Below are 16,148 nucleotides of genomic sequence, written 5' to 3'. Positions count from 1 at the left end.
AGATCGGTTTGCGAGTCTCGTCTGCTACAGCGCTAGCTGCGTTTTGTGGTGCTCCCGCAACATCGCAGAACGATTTCGGCAGTCAACTAGAGCAATGTACCCCAGAATGCGGAAACTACGGGTGATAGTATGGGGTCATTTTGAAGAACAGTTGTTCAAACTCGGTGAAGCCGAGTTTCTTCGCCGCTGGTCTACGCGGTACATAACCGCCTCCCGAGGCAAAGCCTTTCTACAGCTCAATTCTGTTGCCCTAGTTCACACTATATGTGCCCCGGGTACCTTTCATAAATTCGAGGCTGACAATAATGCGTTTGCGTGGACGCTGTAATCAGTTTTGTTGTTGTTGTTGTTGTTGTTGTTGTCGTTGTGTAGCAAAGCCAGTGTCAAGCAGACACCATTTATTATTTCGTTTGCTAACCTGTTTTGTTTACATCAAGTATGATGTATTACATGTGCTGTACCTTATATTGTACTTTTCGTTCATACCACAGTTGTAAGCGTGCCTACGGGTGAATAAATTTCCTTGTCAGCTACGATGTCCGGGTGTTCGCGTTCCATACTGAGCGCCCGGACAACGGCTCAGGATTTTGGCTTAAGGTATCTCGAAGGTCACCAATAACGGGAGATGAAAGCATTTCGTCCAGCCCGCGCGCCTTTCTTTTTTTTTTTTTTTTGTTATTGGCGAGAAAGAAAAAAAATGATAGCGTCCACCTTTACCGAAAGGTGGCACGTTTACAACGTACATTTACTTTCGAATGAGGAAAACGCCCCGAGAAACACCCTCGAATATCTCCTTTTTTTATCTCTCGTCTTCGGTGAACCAGAGGGAACAACGTTCCTTGCGTGGGTACATGGTGTCCCCTTCCTGGCAGCCGAAGGCCTCGGTGAAGGCCTTGAAGTTGGCGAGGGGCAGGTTGACGCGCAGCCGCGGTGGCGTCTCGCCGAAGAACGCCATGCGCCGCTCGTACCGCGTGTCGTTCGTGCGGTAGCAGTGGGCGCGGGCGAACTGCACGAAGAACAGCCGGCGCAGCATGCGTCCCGAGCCCACGGCCAGCGTGCGCTTGGCCTGCCGCATATAGTACCTGCAGTGGCAGGTTTCGCGAGTGTATCGACATTACAAATGACGCGAAAGAAATAACGAATTCGGGGTTTTTTTACACGTCGCCACAACATACGTCATTGGGAGGCACGAGCACCTGTTTTTCATTAACGTGACAGCGTTAAGGGCCACGTTTCGCAGAAGATCCTGCGTCGGCGTCGCGCGGGTAGCGTTGGACATCGCTTCGGCGAAAGTGTTTTCGAACCAAATTCCGAACCGCGCGTATCCAACCATTCTTCTACCACGACAGTTGCTCAGATATCGCATTCTTTCAAAGTTATTCTTTGGAATTTTGAGAACTGCAGCCCACAAACAAATGTAATGGAAAGAATGACACCAATAGCGCACTACATTTATGCTAGCTCTTCTCAGACAGAAATATTAAACGGTGCGAAACAGTAACAGAAGATCGCCCACGCAAGAGGCCGCGTTTCTACTAGAACGCGTTTCCCGGTAAACGCTACGGTTACATAAGCTGCAGTTCTAGCCGCAAGTTATTGTAAATGATGGCTGATTTCCTCGAAATACGGCAGGACATCTTGTGAATCTGTCATTCGGTACCATCACGGCCAATATCTCGATTAGAGCCACAGAACTATAGCCTGCACGCCGTCACAAGGTTGTTGGATAGTTCACTGCCGGAGCGAAAAAAAAATAAAGAAGAAAATACACGATATGCGGGCAGGCGCTAACTTTGACACCTTCAGTCTCAGTATCCAACTTGTCAGCGATGAGATGAACGCAGCCTAGATTAATTGTGTAATAAAAATCAAAAGCCGATGCCTTTCAGTTTCATGACAATAGATTCTTGCTTGCGGCAGTTCATTTTCAGTGGGCCTAGTATGAGAACTGCTTTTTTTGCAACTGCTATATGTGCTTTGGCGAAGCTAACGGTAGCGATAGCCGAGAGTATAGTTGGAAATTCGCAAATTTGGGGGCAAAATTTCGGCGGCCCAAGAAGCCCTCCCTTGCTTTCGCGGCGAAACACAAAGGACAGGAGTGTGAGCTCCCTTGTCACACTCCCCACACACAGATAGCCCTTTCGCACACAGACAGCCATTTCACAAACGACATCAAATTCGAACGCTGTAGCTTCAGCTTGCTCTTTTGCGTGGGAAAGGGACACAGGACAGTATCCTTATTGCCTCTGGTATCCAGATAACAAATAAATTTAGTGGGCTCACATCGGGCAAGCCCTAAAGATTATCGTGCTCGACAACGCCAGGTGACGTTGCAAAAAAAAAAAAACGTTAAACATGGGACATAATGGGAAACAAAGAGGCACAGAAATTACGGCTCTATTTCTTTGTCTATGATCCGTTTGTATCGAGCTTCGAAAGTTCTACGGCTACTTCTAACTCGCCCAAGCTCCCACCCTGCTATGCTATATATGTCCAGTGACCTCTCGTACAGATCTAATTTAATTACTATATTAAGCGGTACCAATCAACAAATCACCGAACCCCGTAAACCATACTCGCAAGTCTTGCTCAGCGAGGAAAATGATTTCTTGCCACACGTGCTTGCCCGTCTGCCGCTTCCAACGGGAAGTCAAAGAAAAGTAGTGAGGGAGTGCTTCACGCCCCGAACATGCGTTGGGCGCTCACCTGAATAGCGGATAGATGATAGCGTTATCCGCGATGTCGTCCTCTATGGTGCGTATCAGGTCCACGTCGTCGCGGAGAATCTCCTCCAGGGCGCGCTTGTACTGGGCCCGGAAGCAGTCGCGGATGACGTGGTACTTGGCCGCCGTCTCGTGGCTCCACCAGCTCCGCACGCGGCCCCTGTGGTCGATGTACGAGCCGCGCTCGTCGATGGCCGCCACCAGGCCTCGCGCCATGTTCGCGCCCAGAACGGGGATGTCCAGCGCGCGCAGCTTACCACCGGCCGTCAGGTTGAGAGCGGCCACGTTGGAGTACGGGTAGAAGAGCGCGTTCCGACCGTGCGTGTACTCGTAGCCCAGCGCTAGGCTGGACGCGTGGTAGCGGTTGTCCCAGTCGCGGGAACGCGTCTGCGGCCGGTAGTAGGTGCGGCGGCTGTTGATGAGCATGTTGTACAAGCCCTCCAGCAGCCGCGTGCCGCGGAACACGGGCACGTTGAGGTTGTAGTACTCGGCGATCGGCGTCAGGTTCTGCGTCGTCCCGAAGAAGGTGAACTGGACGGCCTTGAGCTTCTCGACGGCGACGACGCGCTCGACCGGGTCGTACCAGGGAGTGCGCTTGGCGACCATCTGTAGGTGTCGGTTGAGGTCGCCGAAGACCTCCTGGACCTCGGCGTCGTAGCGCGTGTCGTACCGCAGCGTGCTCTCGGGAAGTCCCAGGGACATCCGGAGGAAAGTGCGCGTACCTTGCGGGTAGACCAGCTCTAAGAGCCTCGCGCAAGCCTGCAGCCTCAAGTTGGCGCTGGGAACCATGCCGTCGAAGCTAAGCGGCGTAAAATATTCGACTACGTCGGGAAGCACGGCTGAAAGGTGAACCATAACCCTGTAGCCAACGTAGAAGACGACGCTCGAGGTGTTCGTGTTGTCCAGAATTTTGGCCAGTTCTTCTAAATACTGCTGTGCCAAGACTTCGACGCTCACGAACTCCTCTTCGTCGGCCGGAAAGTTCTTGAGCAGCGTGGTAAAGTACGCCTTCCACTCCCAGGCGCGGCCGTGTGGCAGTTTGTCCAGGGTCCGCGTCCTCAAGGGCGGAGGCTCGAACTGTCGCGGGCTGACGGCCTCCTCCAGCTGGACTTCTAATCTGACAATGTCGGCTGCCTGCACCTCGGCCGCCACCTTCAGGGAGCCCATCTGAATGAGAGCTTTGGCTATACTGACGGCGTACTCCGTTAGGTTCGAGGACGTGTACCACGTCTGACTCCTCTTGAGGATCGTCGCCGGAACGTCGAGGTGCACGGAATACTTGGACTCGTACTCGTTCTTGACGGTCACGTCGACAAGCGGGAAAACGCCCAGGGCAGCGTCCACTTTGCCGACGAGTGCCGGAAGGCTGCTGATGTTTTCGGGCAGCCGCGACGGCCAGCGGCCCAGGCCGATGTCTTCTAGGATGTCCTGGAAAGGGTCCCAGCCCATGCCGTTGCGGCTGTAGACGGCCGTGCAGTTGGGCAAGAAATTGGCCGCTTGATTGATAAACATGCTGGGAAAGTCCTTGTAAGGGTCCGCCTCACGGTATGCACTGAATGTATCCTGTAGATTGTTCAGGAGCATTTCCGTGACCTGTGATGAGAAGGCGTTTAGTAGCCGATCAGTCGTCAAATTTAATTACTCTGTGGAGCTGCATAGCTAGGAAAGGTTCTAGATAACTCAAAATGCCGATAAATATATTTTTACAGTAGTTCTTGCAAGTTTCCGAGAAAGACACTCTTCCACTCGAGGTATGTTTACATATCTGGGCGACTCATGAAAAATTAGGGAACCGTCGGTTAGGCTTCAGAACTGCAGACGCCGAAGTGATCTAATACAAATTTACTCAACTCCGCAAGGGCTTTTTTTTAATTTAGTGATTGCACTTGTTAACCCGACACAATGGGGCGTGACGTTTTAAATCAGTGAGCCTACTGCTGAACGTATGTGGCGCACATGCTTCAATGTGAGGTTCAGACGAATGTATCAACCAAGAAATAGATAACTTTCTGGAGAAATAAAAATTTCATGCATGTGTTACAGCTACCAGCAAACGAATTAATGCATTTAGGGCTGCAGGCAACAAAGCAAACCTGGTACGAGTTTCCCAGAAAGAAAGCATCGCAGTAAAAGAAAAAGGCTACCTTGTTCTTGGCTTAAAATTGGAAGCAACGCGTTTTCAAGTGCTCGCACTACCAGCGTGACAGAAATATTCGACAACTCAAATCGCCGATACACTGAAGGGACACCGAGTTTCGCGTAAATCCGAAAGGTCAAAGAAGTTTCTTTGCTCTTGATGCTTTTTCCAGAGTTGAATTAAAAAATGGTAAGAGAAGACGGTACCACGGTCAGATTATCACATTGCCTAATTCTGCGAAATTTAGGTAACCCTACACACTCGTGTCCCCAGACCTGGGGCATACTTGACCACTAACTCGCATCACTCTTCATAGTTCGTGCAGTGTAGTCCAAGTCTGTGTATGTAAATGAGTTGCAGATTACGGCCGCTAGATCGTATATGCCGCGTGTGTATCTAGAATATGGAATCCGCGCATTGCACGAACCTTTGTCGGCACAGAAGTGGAGATGTACACGCAGTTCCCTTCTCGAGTGAAACAGCGTCGCTCGTCAAAGCTATAGGGCGCTATCGCCAGCTCGGTGTCGTTTTCACTTATACAGCGCGCTTCATTTCTAAAGAGAACTCCACATTGTGTGGCTCTCACTTGATTGGCGCTGCAGTTAACAGTGCTGGCTTAAAATGGATCAGTGCACTATATCCACACCAGTATCTAGCAATGTTCAATCGCCAGCAACCAAAGGTCATACAGCGCAAAGCCGAGCGATTGTGTTGTCGTCTTAAGTAGTCCGGAGACTACAGCACCTACAGAAAACATTCGATTTTCTCCTTTTGCGACGTGCAACTGGGGCCTACACTTTTTCGCATGTAGTCCCGAGTTGCACCGCCAAATTCTAGCTGTTTGTCGTGGCTGCGAAAAAGAAAAGATGTAAAAAAGGGCAATTTCGCCGCACCCATGGTCTTCAAACTATTCGCCGCGATTGCGCAGTTGCTCGAGTGAAAAATAAAGATAATTAGCGCGCGCTATAAAAGGCCTATCCGTTATGTTTAACAGCGCTCCGAACTGTGCACCACCTCACGGTTGGTTCGCGCAGCACTCTTGCCTGGTTGATGTAAGGCTGTCGTGGCGCGGCGACTTCCTTGAGCAGTTCCCCTTCTCTGTCCAAGCCGCCGGAGCCGCAGACAAACTCGTAGAAGTCGTCGCAGGCGTCCAGGCGCGGGACGTCGCTGCTACCGCGAGCGGTAGCGGTGCCGTTGCCAGTACCCGGCAGCGCTCCCGGAGGGTCTCGCGCCTGGCGGTGGCGCGGGTCGGCGGCGTGGAGAGCCCCGTCGGAGTCGTGCCAGAGGCGGTGACGGCGGTGTTCCCTGCCGGAGGCGTCGGCCGATTCGTCGTGCTCGTGGAACTGCATGTCCATTCTGCGGTGGTATCCTGCGCCACGTTCAGAGAACGCGCTTTTGTGGGGAGTGCGAAGACGTGCGTGCTCGCGGTTATGTGCAAGGCGTTTCCTGCACACGCGTGTCCCGCACGCACATATTCGTTTTATGTAACATTCTTAGTACAACACTCACCTCGAGGCCGACGGCCACTGCATTTGAGTAGCCGTTGATAATACACGCAAGCAAGAAAGAACTGCAGAAGGACACCTTAATATGACTTGCGTTCATCCTGTCGATGTTTCCTCGTCTGCTTGTGTTTCTTTTTCCGCGCGCACAGCTGTGCTGACGGATTAGCACTAATCCTCCAAGATGTCAGTGCAAATTACGTTCATCTTAAAAACGCCCGTGTGCTTAGATTTAGGTGCACGTTAAAGAACCCCAGGTGGTCAAAACTTCCGGAGTCCTCCACTACGGCGTGCCTCATAATCAGAAAGTGATTTTGGCACGTAAAACTCCAAATATTATTATTATTATTACGTTCATCTTAAAGGCCTCCGAGATAGCTGCACTCCGAGGCTTTGTATATCACACTGGGTACAAAGAGAAACAAGGCGCGTGCGGCAACTTTGACAAGACAGGTCACACAGGCGTCGCCGAGTTGACCACCGTTTGCTCATATCGTAATGAGTCGATGTTAGAAACCTGCGGTATCTCACAGGGACAATGTGTCGCGTACTGCAAGGGTTCTTTGACGTTGCACGTTCTTTCACATTGTTGATATTGTTCGAAATGTTCGTTGGCGAGTTTTTTTGTTAATGTCGCTCACTTCTTTTTACGGTTACGTCGCAATGTCGTGCGTGCATTAATAACTGCTCTTCCGCCAGTTCTACACTAACTATGCGCATAAGCGTAATGAAAGTGTAGTGGCTGCACGTCTACCGATAACGTACGCGTGCGCTACTGCGACACGCCCCTTTGATAAGAGCTTATATACCGCGGCGCCGAGCGTAACCGGCGCACTTCTTCCCAGCTTATCACAGCCGGCGCCCCAGCTGTGCTGGCGCTCGCCAGTCACCTTGTCAATGGAATAAAGCAATTCCCTTTGCGTACTTTCCCTGCAACCGCCTAGTTGCTGCCTGCCTGGAAGAACACCACAGAAAGCTATATGTGTAACTATACCACCTGTTTAAGAGCGAAGGAGTTCCAGCACCATGCCTCTGCGCCTACATCTCGTTGCATCTCTCATGTTGATAAAGAAATAAAATGCCCACTTTTTCTGCCCAGTAGATGCAAGATGTTATAAAAAGAGTTGTCGCTCTGTTTATTGGGTTCTGAGAACAAGGGAACAAGGAAAACTCATCAAACTGGTTGTCTCCGCAACCGCGGGCGAGGCTGTTCGACATGTCTGCCACAAAGCAAACATTTTCCTGTCACGCAATGAGCCCTCACCTGCAGTGCCAACTTTCCGGGGTGTCGCGTAGCACGAAACGCGCAACTCAGCAGATCGCTTTCGCAGTGTTAATATATATACTTCCAACCGATCAAATTCTACAGCTCAGACGTGCAAGCGCCAGAGTGTTACGCCTTCCGAGGAAGAGGATTCGCGACATAGTCTATGGTAGACGCCCGTTTCTCGAGCCACGAGGCTAACATCCACCGTGTAGCAAAGCCTCTCCCTCGTATAAAAGGCTGGAGGACGGAGAAGCTCGGAGCTCCCGTGGTTCAGCTAAAAAAAAAAAAATTTGGCGGGCTGTACAGTACGCCGAAGGCGCACCATGGCGGAGACTCTCCGTGGCTTACCCTCGAGTATGAGGAAGGCCAGAATGAACGCGGAAGCGAAGAGTACGGCCGAAGCGAAGGACGAGAGTACGGACATGCAATGGTGGGCTATATTCCGTAGCTTGGTCATGGTGGGCTGCCGGTCTCTTGTCCAGGAACTCGAGGCGAAGGCAGCTCGGGGTACGGTCGCGACGCGTTTTCGCTGTGTTCTTCTGTGCCCCGGGTTTCGTGACGGCGGGTTCGCGCACCGCGTGCATCAAAGATGCTTCATCTTTCTCCCGTTTTCGAACGCGTTGGTCTTTCTTTTTCGCAGCTTGTTTACATAAATTTTCGCGAGTATAGAGTGCTCGCCTATACGTATTTCTGTTTGAGGATTCCGTACTCGTGAGGAAAACGTATTGGGGCAATGCCCAGTCATGCAACCTGTAAAAGGATTGCATGACTTTACCGTCGACTCAGTTATATTCATCAGGACGCCCAATTCAGGGGCGATAACAATGTACTTGATATCTTTCTCGGACATTTTTTATTGCACGTCAGACTTAGCTGATGGGATAAAGAACGTAGGCTGCTGAACGAATGTTTTTTTTTTTTTCCCTGTTTCTTGGTTTATTAGCAAAGCACTCAAAACCTGAACAGTAACTGCGGCTGACAGGCATCTGTCTCACACGTTACGCTCGATCGTCAGGATAAGCAGCATTTTCCTGGAAAATATTGTCCCTTTGAGTATCCATGGTAGTGTTCTTCGAGCGGGTGGATTTGCTGCTTGACCAATGAAATCGCGATAAGTTCTCGCCACCGCTTTGCGCTCTCATAATGAATGTTTCGCTTCTCAAGTGACACTTTGTATTCGACATGTCTGCCGTTAGGGTTAGGCGCAAACGTGTTACGGTGGAATTGAATTGAATTCTGCAGTTTTATGTGCCAAAATCATGATTTCATTATGAGGCACACCGCTGTGGGGTACTCCGGATTATTTTTGACCACCAGGGGACCTTTAACGCGCCCATTCACGGGACACGGTCGTTTCTTCTTCTTTCTTTTTTTTTTTTTGCATTTCGTCTCCATCGAAATGCGACCGCCGCCGCAGGTATCTTGATTCCGCGACCTCGTGCTTAGCAGCGCAATAACATGGCCTCTAAGTCACCGCGGCGTTTAATGTGTTATAGTGATCAGTGTCGAAGTTACTTTATCCAACTGTTTGCTTGGCAGAAGACGGCATAAATTTAATTTCTTCCCCACTTCTTCGTGGTTTAATTCATTTAAAACGCGTGTTTTTGTGTCTGCCCGTGGCGCAGCCTCGCAGCTACGCACTTGACCGAAAAGTGTCAGCTTCGGAGCGCTTTCTAAAGGCGTGTATATTGGCGACTTCCTATTATTAGGCGTAACACTGTGTTCGCTTTTTCTTACATTCTGTAGTCAACGTATCTTTAAATGCGTGGAGCAGCTAAACATAGGCAAGAAAGCTATGAAAGCAAGCGCAGTGGCAGGCTGACTAGTACATTTATAAGAAGCCACATACGGTCTACACATAAGCACAAATGATTAAAATATTTGCCGCACGCTATTTAGTGATGCCATAAAGCGTACACATCCTTTAGATTTACTTTTCAATCCACTGAGACTGAGGCAAACATTTCCTGTTGGCTCACAATAAATGCACCCACTTAAGAAATCAAAGTCGAGTTTCTCATAAAGCGATCAAGAACTCGCTTAATCGCGCTTCCGCGGTGAGCTTGTTTACGAAGCAAGCTTCGAAAACTTTCTTTGTAAACGCGATCCCTTAGGCCATTTGTCTTGTTCGAACTAGGTCAGCCCTGAATTAATTAATTCAATTATGGGGTTTTACGTACCAAAACCACTTTCTGATTATGAGGCACGCCGTAGGGGGGGACTCCGGAAATTTCGACCACCTGGGGTTCTTTAACGTGCACCTAAATGTAAGTACACGGGTGTTTTCGCATTTCGCCCCCATTGAAATGCGGCCGCCGTGGCCGGGATTCGATCCCGCGACCTCGTGCTCAGCAGCCTAACATCATAGTCGCTGAGCAACCACGGCGTTTAGGTCAGCCCTGAGCTTTTCAACCAAGTAGGCAGTGAAGTCAGTAAAATCTAACTGTGCCGGTCGGGATCTCCATGCAGCTATTCATGTAACGTCTGACGTATGGCGCGCGTTCGCAATTTCTCCAAGCAGAGTCCTCAACTTTCACGTCACTCGAATATCAACAGCAACTCTGTTCTCTTTACCTCACCCGCAACAACCCACCTTACGTTGCTGTTCGACCATAATCATCCTTCAACATCCGTATCTCCGGTGACCGTCTATTGCGATCCTTGCGCTCTCGTACGAACTGCACTCTGAGAAAACTGGCTAGTTATTTTTTTTTTCTACGCGAGCTCAATCTGTCACGCCGGATGAATTGCGGAGCCTCCGGAGCGCAGAAGAAAATAATGCGACGGCGGAACAAGATGGCTGCGACAAGAAGAACGTGGGATTCAGAAAGCGAGAGCGATGCGAGAGAATGGCGAGCGGCCTCCACCGCTTCCGCTGTTTCGGTGGTCACGAAGTCGATTGGGACTTTTTTTATCCCGAAGCGGGCCCCCGGGCACGGTCGCATCAGTGCTCTTCTACTCGGGCGCCCACAAATCTGTGTCAGGGGCGAAAGCAGAAAGGTAGCACGGCAGTATAGCCGAGCAAATAATGAAAAAAGAAGAAAAAAAAACAGACAAGGCACAGTAAGAACGACGCGGCGTAGATCGTGCGGATTTCGATAATTCGCTTTGCGCATCGTGCCCGTGCGGTGACGTGAAGGGGAAGGAAGGAGGGCGATTGCATCGCAAAACCCCTTCCCCCGACTTGGCCCAACGGCTTCGTGACTCCACCTTTTAAATTTTTACCGGGCTGATTGTTTCGAATGCAGGGTCGTTATTAATAGCTGGGTTTTTAGAAGTTGCTGAAGGTACGAGTGGGTGGAGGAGAGAGAGGAAGGGGAGGGAACGGTGTCGCAGATGCGAGTTCAAGGCCGCACGGAGTGCTTGCGAGGCCTTGGAAGGCTGTTGGAATCCATCTCTCTGCGATTATCCCCGTGATCCACGCGGCTTTGCTTCCTTTGCTTCGCGGCGGCGTAACCTTTGATGGACTTCGGTCTTCTTGGTCGCGGCTTGCTGGCGCTGTTTCACAATTTCGTTCCGTCTTGTGTGCCGAGGGGCCTCTCGAAAGTTGGCCCCCCTTTTTTTTTGTTGTTGGTGTGTGTGTGTCGCGGCTGTCGTGGGGTGGCCCATTAATTCACACTTTTTTTCCCCGTCTTTGTTTTTGGCGATTTTATCTTTCTGGCAGTTACGGTCAGTAACGCTTCGTCCGTTTGTTGGACCGTCTCCCGCTTCTTGAAAGCGGGCCGATGCCCAACGTCGAACTGATGATACAAAGATGGATGATGCGAGGCTTGTCGGCGCTTGGTTTGACAAAGAGGCCTCTCTTGCGTCTTGACAAAGCGTCTTAATGAAGAATCGTCCTACTTTCGGCATTTTTTTTTACTTCTGACTCCTGTGATTTCTCTTTGCTATCACTCTGGTTTCCTTTTATTTATTTTTAAATAAATGTTTCCTTATCTCTCTCTCTCTCTCTCTCTCTCTCTCTCTCTATCTCTCTCTCTCTCTCTCTATCTCTCCTTCGCATGCTCACAGGGGGTGTAGTTCGAATTCGGCTATCATGGGTGGTGAAAAGGCTCTTGTTGTTTAGGCATAGCCTAAGCAACCGACACTGTTTTTCTTTTTTGTTATCGACATTTCTTAAGTCAATACTAGCATGCGTGGCTCATTCATCTTTGCAAACTGTCCAAGCATGGGCTAAAGCGCATCCTATATAAGTTGTTAGCAGAAAAGATAAAACCGAAGATTAGGGAATTTTGGCGCAAATGGGAAGTGGAATAGTTTCACATGTAGAAAGAGCTAAATTGACGTAAATGCTGCTGAGAGCCGCGGTTCAGTATAGGTGTCTTCGACGGGCTCACGCGTTTCATGCATTGCTCTCGTAATTTCAGGTATGAAGCTGGCTGCGATCTCATTTCAGTTCTCATCTCAGTGTGTGTGTGTGTGTGTGTGTGTGTGTGTGTGTAATAATAATATTTGGGGTTTTACGTGCCAAAACCACTTTCTGATTATGAGGCACGCCGTAGTGGAGGACTCTGGAAATTTTGACCACCTGGGGTTCTTTAACGTGCACCTAAATCTAAGCACACGGGTGTTTTCGCATTTCGCCCCCATCGAAATGCGGCCGCCGTGGCCGGGATTCGATCCCGCGACCTCGTGCTCAGCAGCCCAACACCATAGCCACTGAGCAACCACGGCGGGTGTGTGTGTGTGTGTGTGTGTGTGTGTGTGTGTGTGTGTGTGTGTGTGTGTGTGTGTGTGTGTGTGTGTGTGTGTGTGTGTGTGTGTGTGTGTGTGTGTGTGTGTGCGTGCGCGCGTGTGTGTGTGTGCGTGTGTTTCCTCCGCTATGTCTTCTGCTGACTTAGCTTAACGTGAGAAGTTCTACTGCATGACTAGTCCACTGTGGTGTTTCATCTCTCAAAGCTATAGTGCCACCCTGGTCCGAGATGGAGGCTTTAGAGCCGTCGTCTCAAGCAGTAGGTAGCCCTTGCAACGTGATGGAAGTCCACATGTGACGACTGGCTGACGGGCCCCTTTTCTGCAACCTACGAGATTTCCGGTATGCCTTTCCGCCATTCCCGACATTATTACTTTTCTGCGCCAGGACACTGACACGAATTGGTGATGTGCCTCATCGCATATACGCGCGCATGTAGAAGAAGGCCGTTGCACTGAAGCTTTTAATCGTTATCCGTCAGGCGCGCAACCACACACGTGCTTCCTTCGACTTGGTATGCGAAAAAATAGCCGGGCAGTCAAATGAGGACCCGTGACCCGTGAGAGCTCGTGTGAACCGAGCAGCTCGATGAGCGCAATGCAAGAAAGTGGCCGGCGCTTCATGAGAGCCTGTGCGAAAGATGCGGAACCACACTTTTCTCGGCCAAACAAAAGATATATCAGAAGGCATGCTCGACTCAAAGCATGCAGGAAATGACGACCTTACAGCTATCGGCGAAACGCATAAATGTTGCTCGCTTCTGCACAGGTGCATGACAGTAATACCGGGCTGGAACGGCGATGGCGCGAGTTTCGAGGTTTTTATAGAGCTCCCGAGCGGTGTCGACCCAAAGAGGCAAGGGGTCATTGTTGCCATCACGTGCACGAAGACTATAACGACTTCTTGAACCCCGCCGCAGCTGTTCGTTAACATGATTTTTTTTTTCGAATCTTCATTGGCGATTTGCGTCCCAGCCCACGCGACTCCGGGGTCCTGTGCCGGAATTCCCAAGCCGCTTTCATCAAAACGCGCAGCCTTACCCACCCCAAACGCGAAGTCGTAAAAGCACTGCCTCGTCGACCGCTGGGTCTGTCGGTTTCTCGGTCGATCCGTTCGCTTTGCTTCGGACGTTTTGTTTTTCGCTTTTCCTCGGTGAATAATAATGCAAGATGATTCATTGTCAAAAGACTCGTCGTCCGGTGGGCTCTACGCGGCAATTAAACGTTGACGTAATGGCGTCGGCGCTCGCGTTTGCGGGTGATTTATGCGACAGCTTTTTCTCTTGCGGCTAGCGGGTTGCATGATTTCGAGAGGATCGCGTTGAGGTCGTACTGCACAGTTCGTTCGCTTTTGCCCGAGAAAATGCGAAGTAGGAACAGCACCTAACCATAAGCAGACAGAAACAGCAGATCATAAGACCTTGAGGAGTAGGTGTAGGCAGAATCTGTAGACAAACGTCGTGATGAACTGGTAGCATCAGTAGTGAGTAAATGATGAGGGACTGAGGATCTGAGGAGCTCGATTTTTGTTGCTGACAATGATGCGAAGTGACTGACAATTAAGCCAGAGAAAGATACAGGAAAAGTAAATAGTTATGTGCTTAATTCAAATGTCGCTATTATACGCGGGGAGAACAAATGAAAGTGAAAAAAAAAAAGGATCTGGTAGATGTGAGCTCAGGTCCCACCAGCGGCAAGTTATCTTTTCGTGCCCTTATATTGCCTACTTTTTCCCTTATTATTTCTACATTTCAATCAAACATGAAAATTACTTTTGCCTATGCATTCCCTGGTTTTTATTGTCTGTCTCTTCGCACGGTTGTGAGATATCCAGTCATACATGTGAATGTCGATTGATATAATCATCGAATCGTACGTCATCGTGATGCAGTTGGATTACCGTCGCTAAATGGGCACCGAGAGGACCGGTTAGCATTTAAATTGTTCAGTAATTTTTGTATCCACGCAAAAACTAGCTTTCATCTGTTTTATGAAGTGTATATTTTATTCTTTTCGTCAACGGAAGTAGGCGTACGACGCGACTTCAAGGCGACGCCACTGGTAATAACTTTCTATATTTCTATTTAAAAAAATGGGAAATCCTGTGCTGAGCGTCGAAGTCACATGTCGGATGCCGTATGCACTATTCGACACCCAACTACACGTTTTTCTGATATTAAAGTAATCACTTGGCAATACCTCACGCATTCCGAGGCTTTAAGCCAGTCGTATTCTCATGCGCCTAATACAACCTGAACCAATTTCTTTGTTTCGTGTGTCAAAGAGAACCCAAAAGATTTGCATAAAGTTTCGCTTCAGTTTTTCCTACAAGGCTTCACGCCATATTACGCTGTGGGTGATGAAACACGACGTCAGAGGTACTCAGTGCTTAGTGTACAGGGTCGTCTGCGTTTAGGGAAAATGCCTCAGTACTACTCAAGCCGGTATAAGTTAAGCATTTCATTTACTCTACGAGAAGGGGCGGGGGGGGGGGGGGGGAGACGTGTTATGATGGTGTCGAAAGATAAAAGTATAGTTTGCTGGATTTTACCTAAACAAAAGCTCCTGTGAGCTCTTGAATTCTAATGAGGTGTTTACTCCAAGCGTTGCAGGCCCTGTGCGTCGCAGACGACTCGCAGGCAGAAAAAAAATTTTCTGAACACTTAGCCAAAGAGGCCATTACTTGCGCTGGACTTTCAATAACGCGTAATTATTCTTTTTCTTTTTTAACTGCGCTTCAGATGTACCGTCCACATCAAACGCTTTGGTCAGCCTAGCGCAATTGAAAGCCACTATTCATACAACTTCACTTGTTTCTAAGTTTAAGATCGTCGGACAATCCTTTCGAAATCAGTTTACTCATATTATGTAACGCCCAGGGTTTTAACTATCCTCGGAAATCTTTGCGTGCGTTCATTGTCAGACACGAATATAGATGTTATTTTCGTGGCTTGAGAGATTTAAGGAAATTGCCCCCCCCCCCGCTCCCCACTAACAAGTGTACATTATGGGCACAGTAAAATCGAGATCATACCGATCAATATAAATATAATTGACACACCCCCCCTGGCGGTATGGGCGAACGTTGGGAGCGCTATTCTCAATTAGTTGTTTCATTACATCTTCTCCCTTCCTTTTTTTTTCAGCACACCAATTGTGAAATATTCCGGTTATGTTGGTTGTGGTTTCTATTTTTCCATGACATATTGCTTTGACTTCTTAGCTACGATTTCGGTATATAAAGATCTAAAATAGCTGACTTTTCAGTTTCCTACGAGCTGATAAAAAAGGCCACTCATGTTGCTACGTTCTTCTAGTCTACCAACCTCGTCTGCAGTAAGTGGGATGATTCCGTGAGTCCCGTTCCTCCAAAGCTGGTTTTGCCCTTATCAGAACAACGAGGAAAGTCATGAGCTTCGCGCCTTCCCGCGTGGGCGCGATATTTTTTATTTTTTTTTCTTTCGCCGGGGACAGCTATAGCTTCAGAATCCCCTCGCCCCCCATCCCTGCTCGCGTGCAGGTGGTGTTACGGCGACGTTAGCAACACATCGGCACCCCCTCGACTTGTCGACGAACGAAACCCCGCATCCTTGAGGCGTCCTTCTCAGAGGTCAAGGCTTTTGACGCCTGTCCCGACACCTCGGTTCTTTTTTTTTTTTTTTCCTCATTCCTCTCTGACTGCGGCGGTCGGCACAATTCCGGCGAGCGTGCCAGGTCACCTCGTGGACACCGCCACCGAAAACATCCGCCGTCTATATACGTCTCCCGCTTCTGCAATCTCGATACACCCACGCCCGCCGGTCTGGCTTAGTGGATGACGTTCTGCA

The 16,148-nt window shown here is 49.5% G+C and overlaps 1 protein-coding gene across 1 annotated transcript; it reads right to left on the bottom strand.

Moving 5' to 3' along the window:
* Positions 1-799: 799 nt before the first annotated feature.
* On the bottom strand, positions 800-8,149 carry LOC142588750 (neprilysin-1-like). The gene is made up of 4 exons (XM_075700569.1): positions 7,978-8,149; positions 5,880-6,229; positions 2,707-4,316; positions 800-1,082 (listed from the first exon to the last, which is right to left on the bottom strand). The coding sequence occupies exons 1-4, from the start codon at positions 8,084-8,086 to the stop codon at positions 800-802; spliced, it is 2,352 nt and encodes a 783-aa protein (XP_075556684.1). The 5' UTR covers positions 8,087-8,149.
* Between the last annotated feature and the right edge of the window lie 7,999 nt (positions 8,150-16,148).

The sequence above is a fragment of the Dermacentor variabilis genome, chromosome 7 (assembly GCF_050947875.1).
Source record: "Dermacentor variabilis isolate Ectoservices chromosome 7, ASM5094787v1, whole genome shotgun sequence".
Classification (NCBI taxonomy): Eukaryota; Metazoa; Arthropoda; class Arachnida; order Ixodida; family Ixodidae; genus Dermacentor; species Dermacentor variabilis.
Note: the sequence above shows the minus strand (reverse complement) of the source record. Positions and strands in the feature narration are given on the sequence as shown.

Coding starts and splice junctions, on each gene's coding strand:
- LOC142588750 (XM_075700569.1), bottom strand. CDS start 8,086: ATGACCAAGCTACGGAATATAGCCCACCATTGCATGTCCGTACTCTCG. Junction 6,230..7,977: donor GGCCTTCCTCATACTCGAGG/GTAAGCCACGGA, acceptor AACGTGGCGCAG/GATACCACCGCAGAATGGAC. Junction 4,317..5,879: donor GAGTGCTGCGCGAACCAACC/GTGAGGTGGTGC, acceptor TTCTCATCACAG/GTCACGGAAATGCTCCTGAA.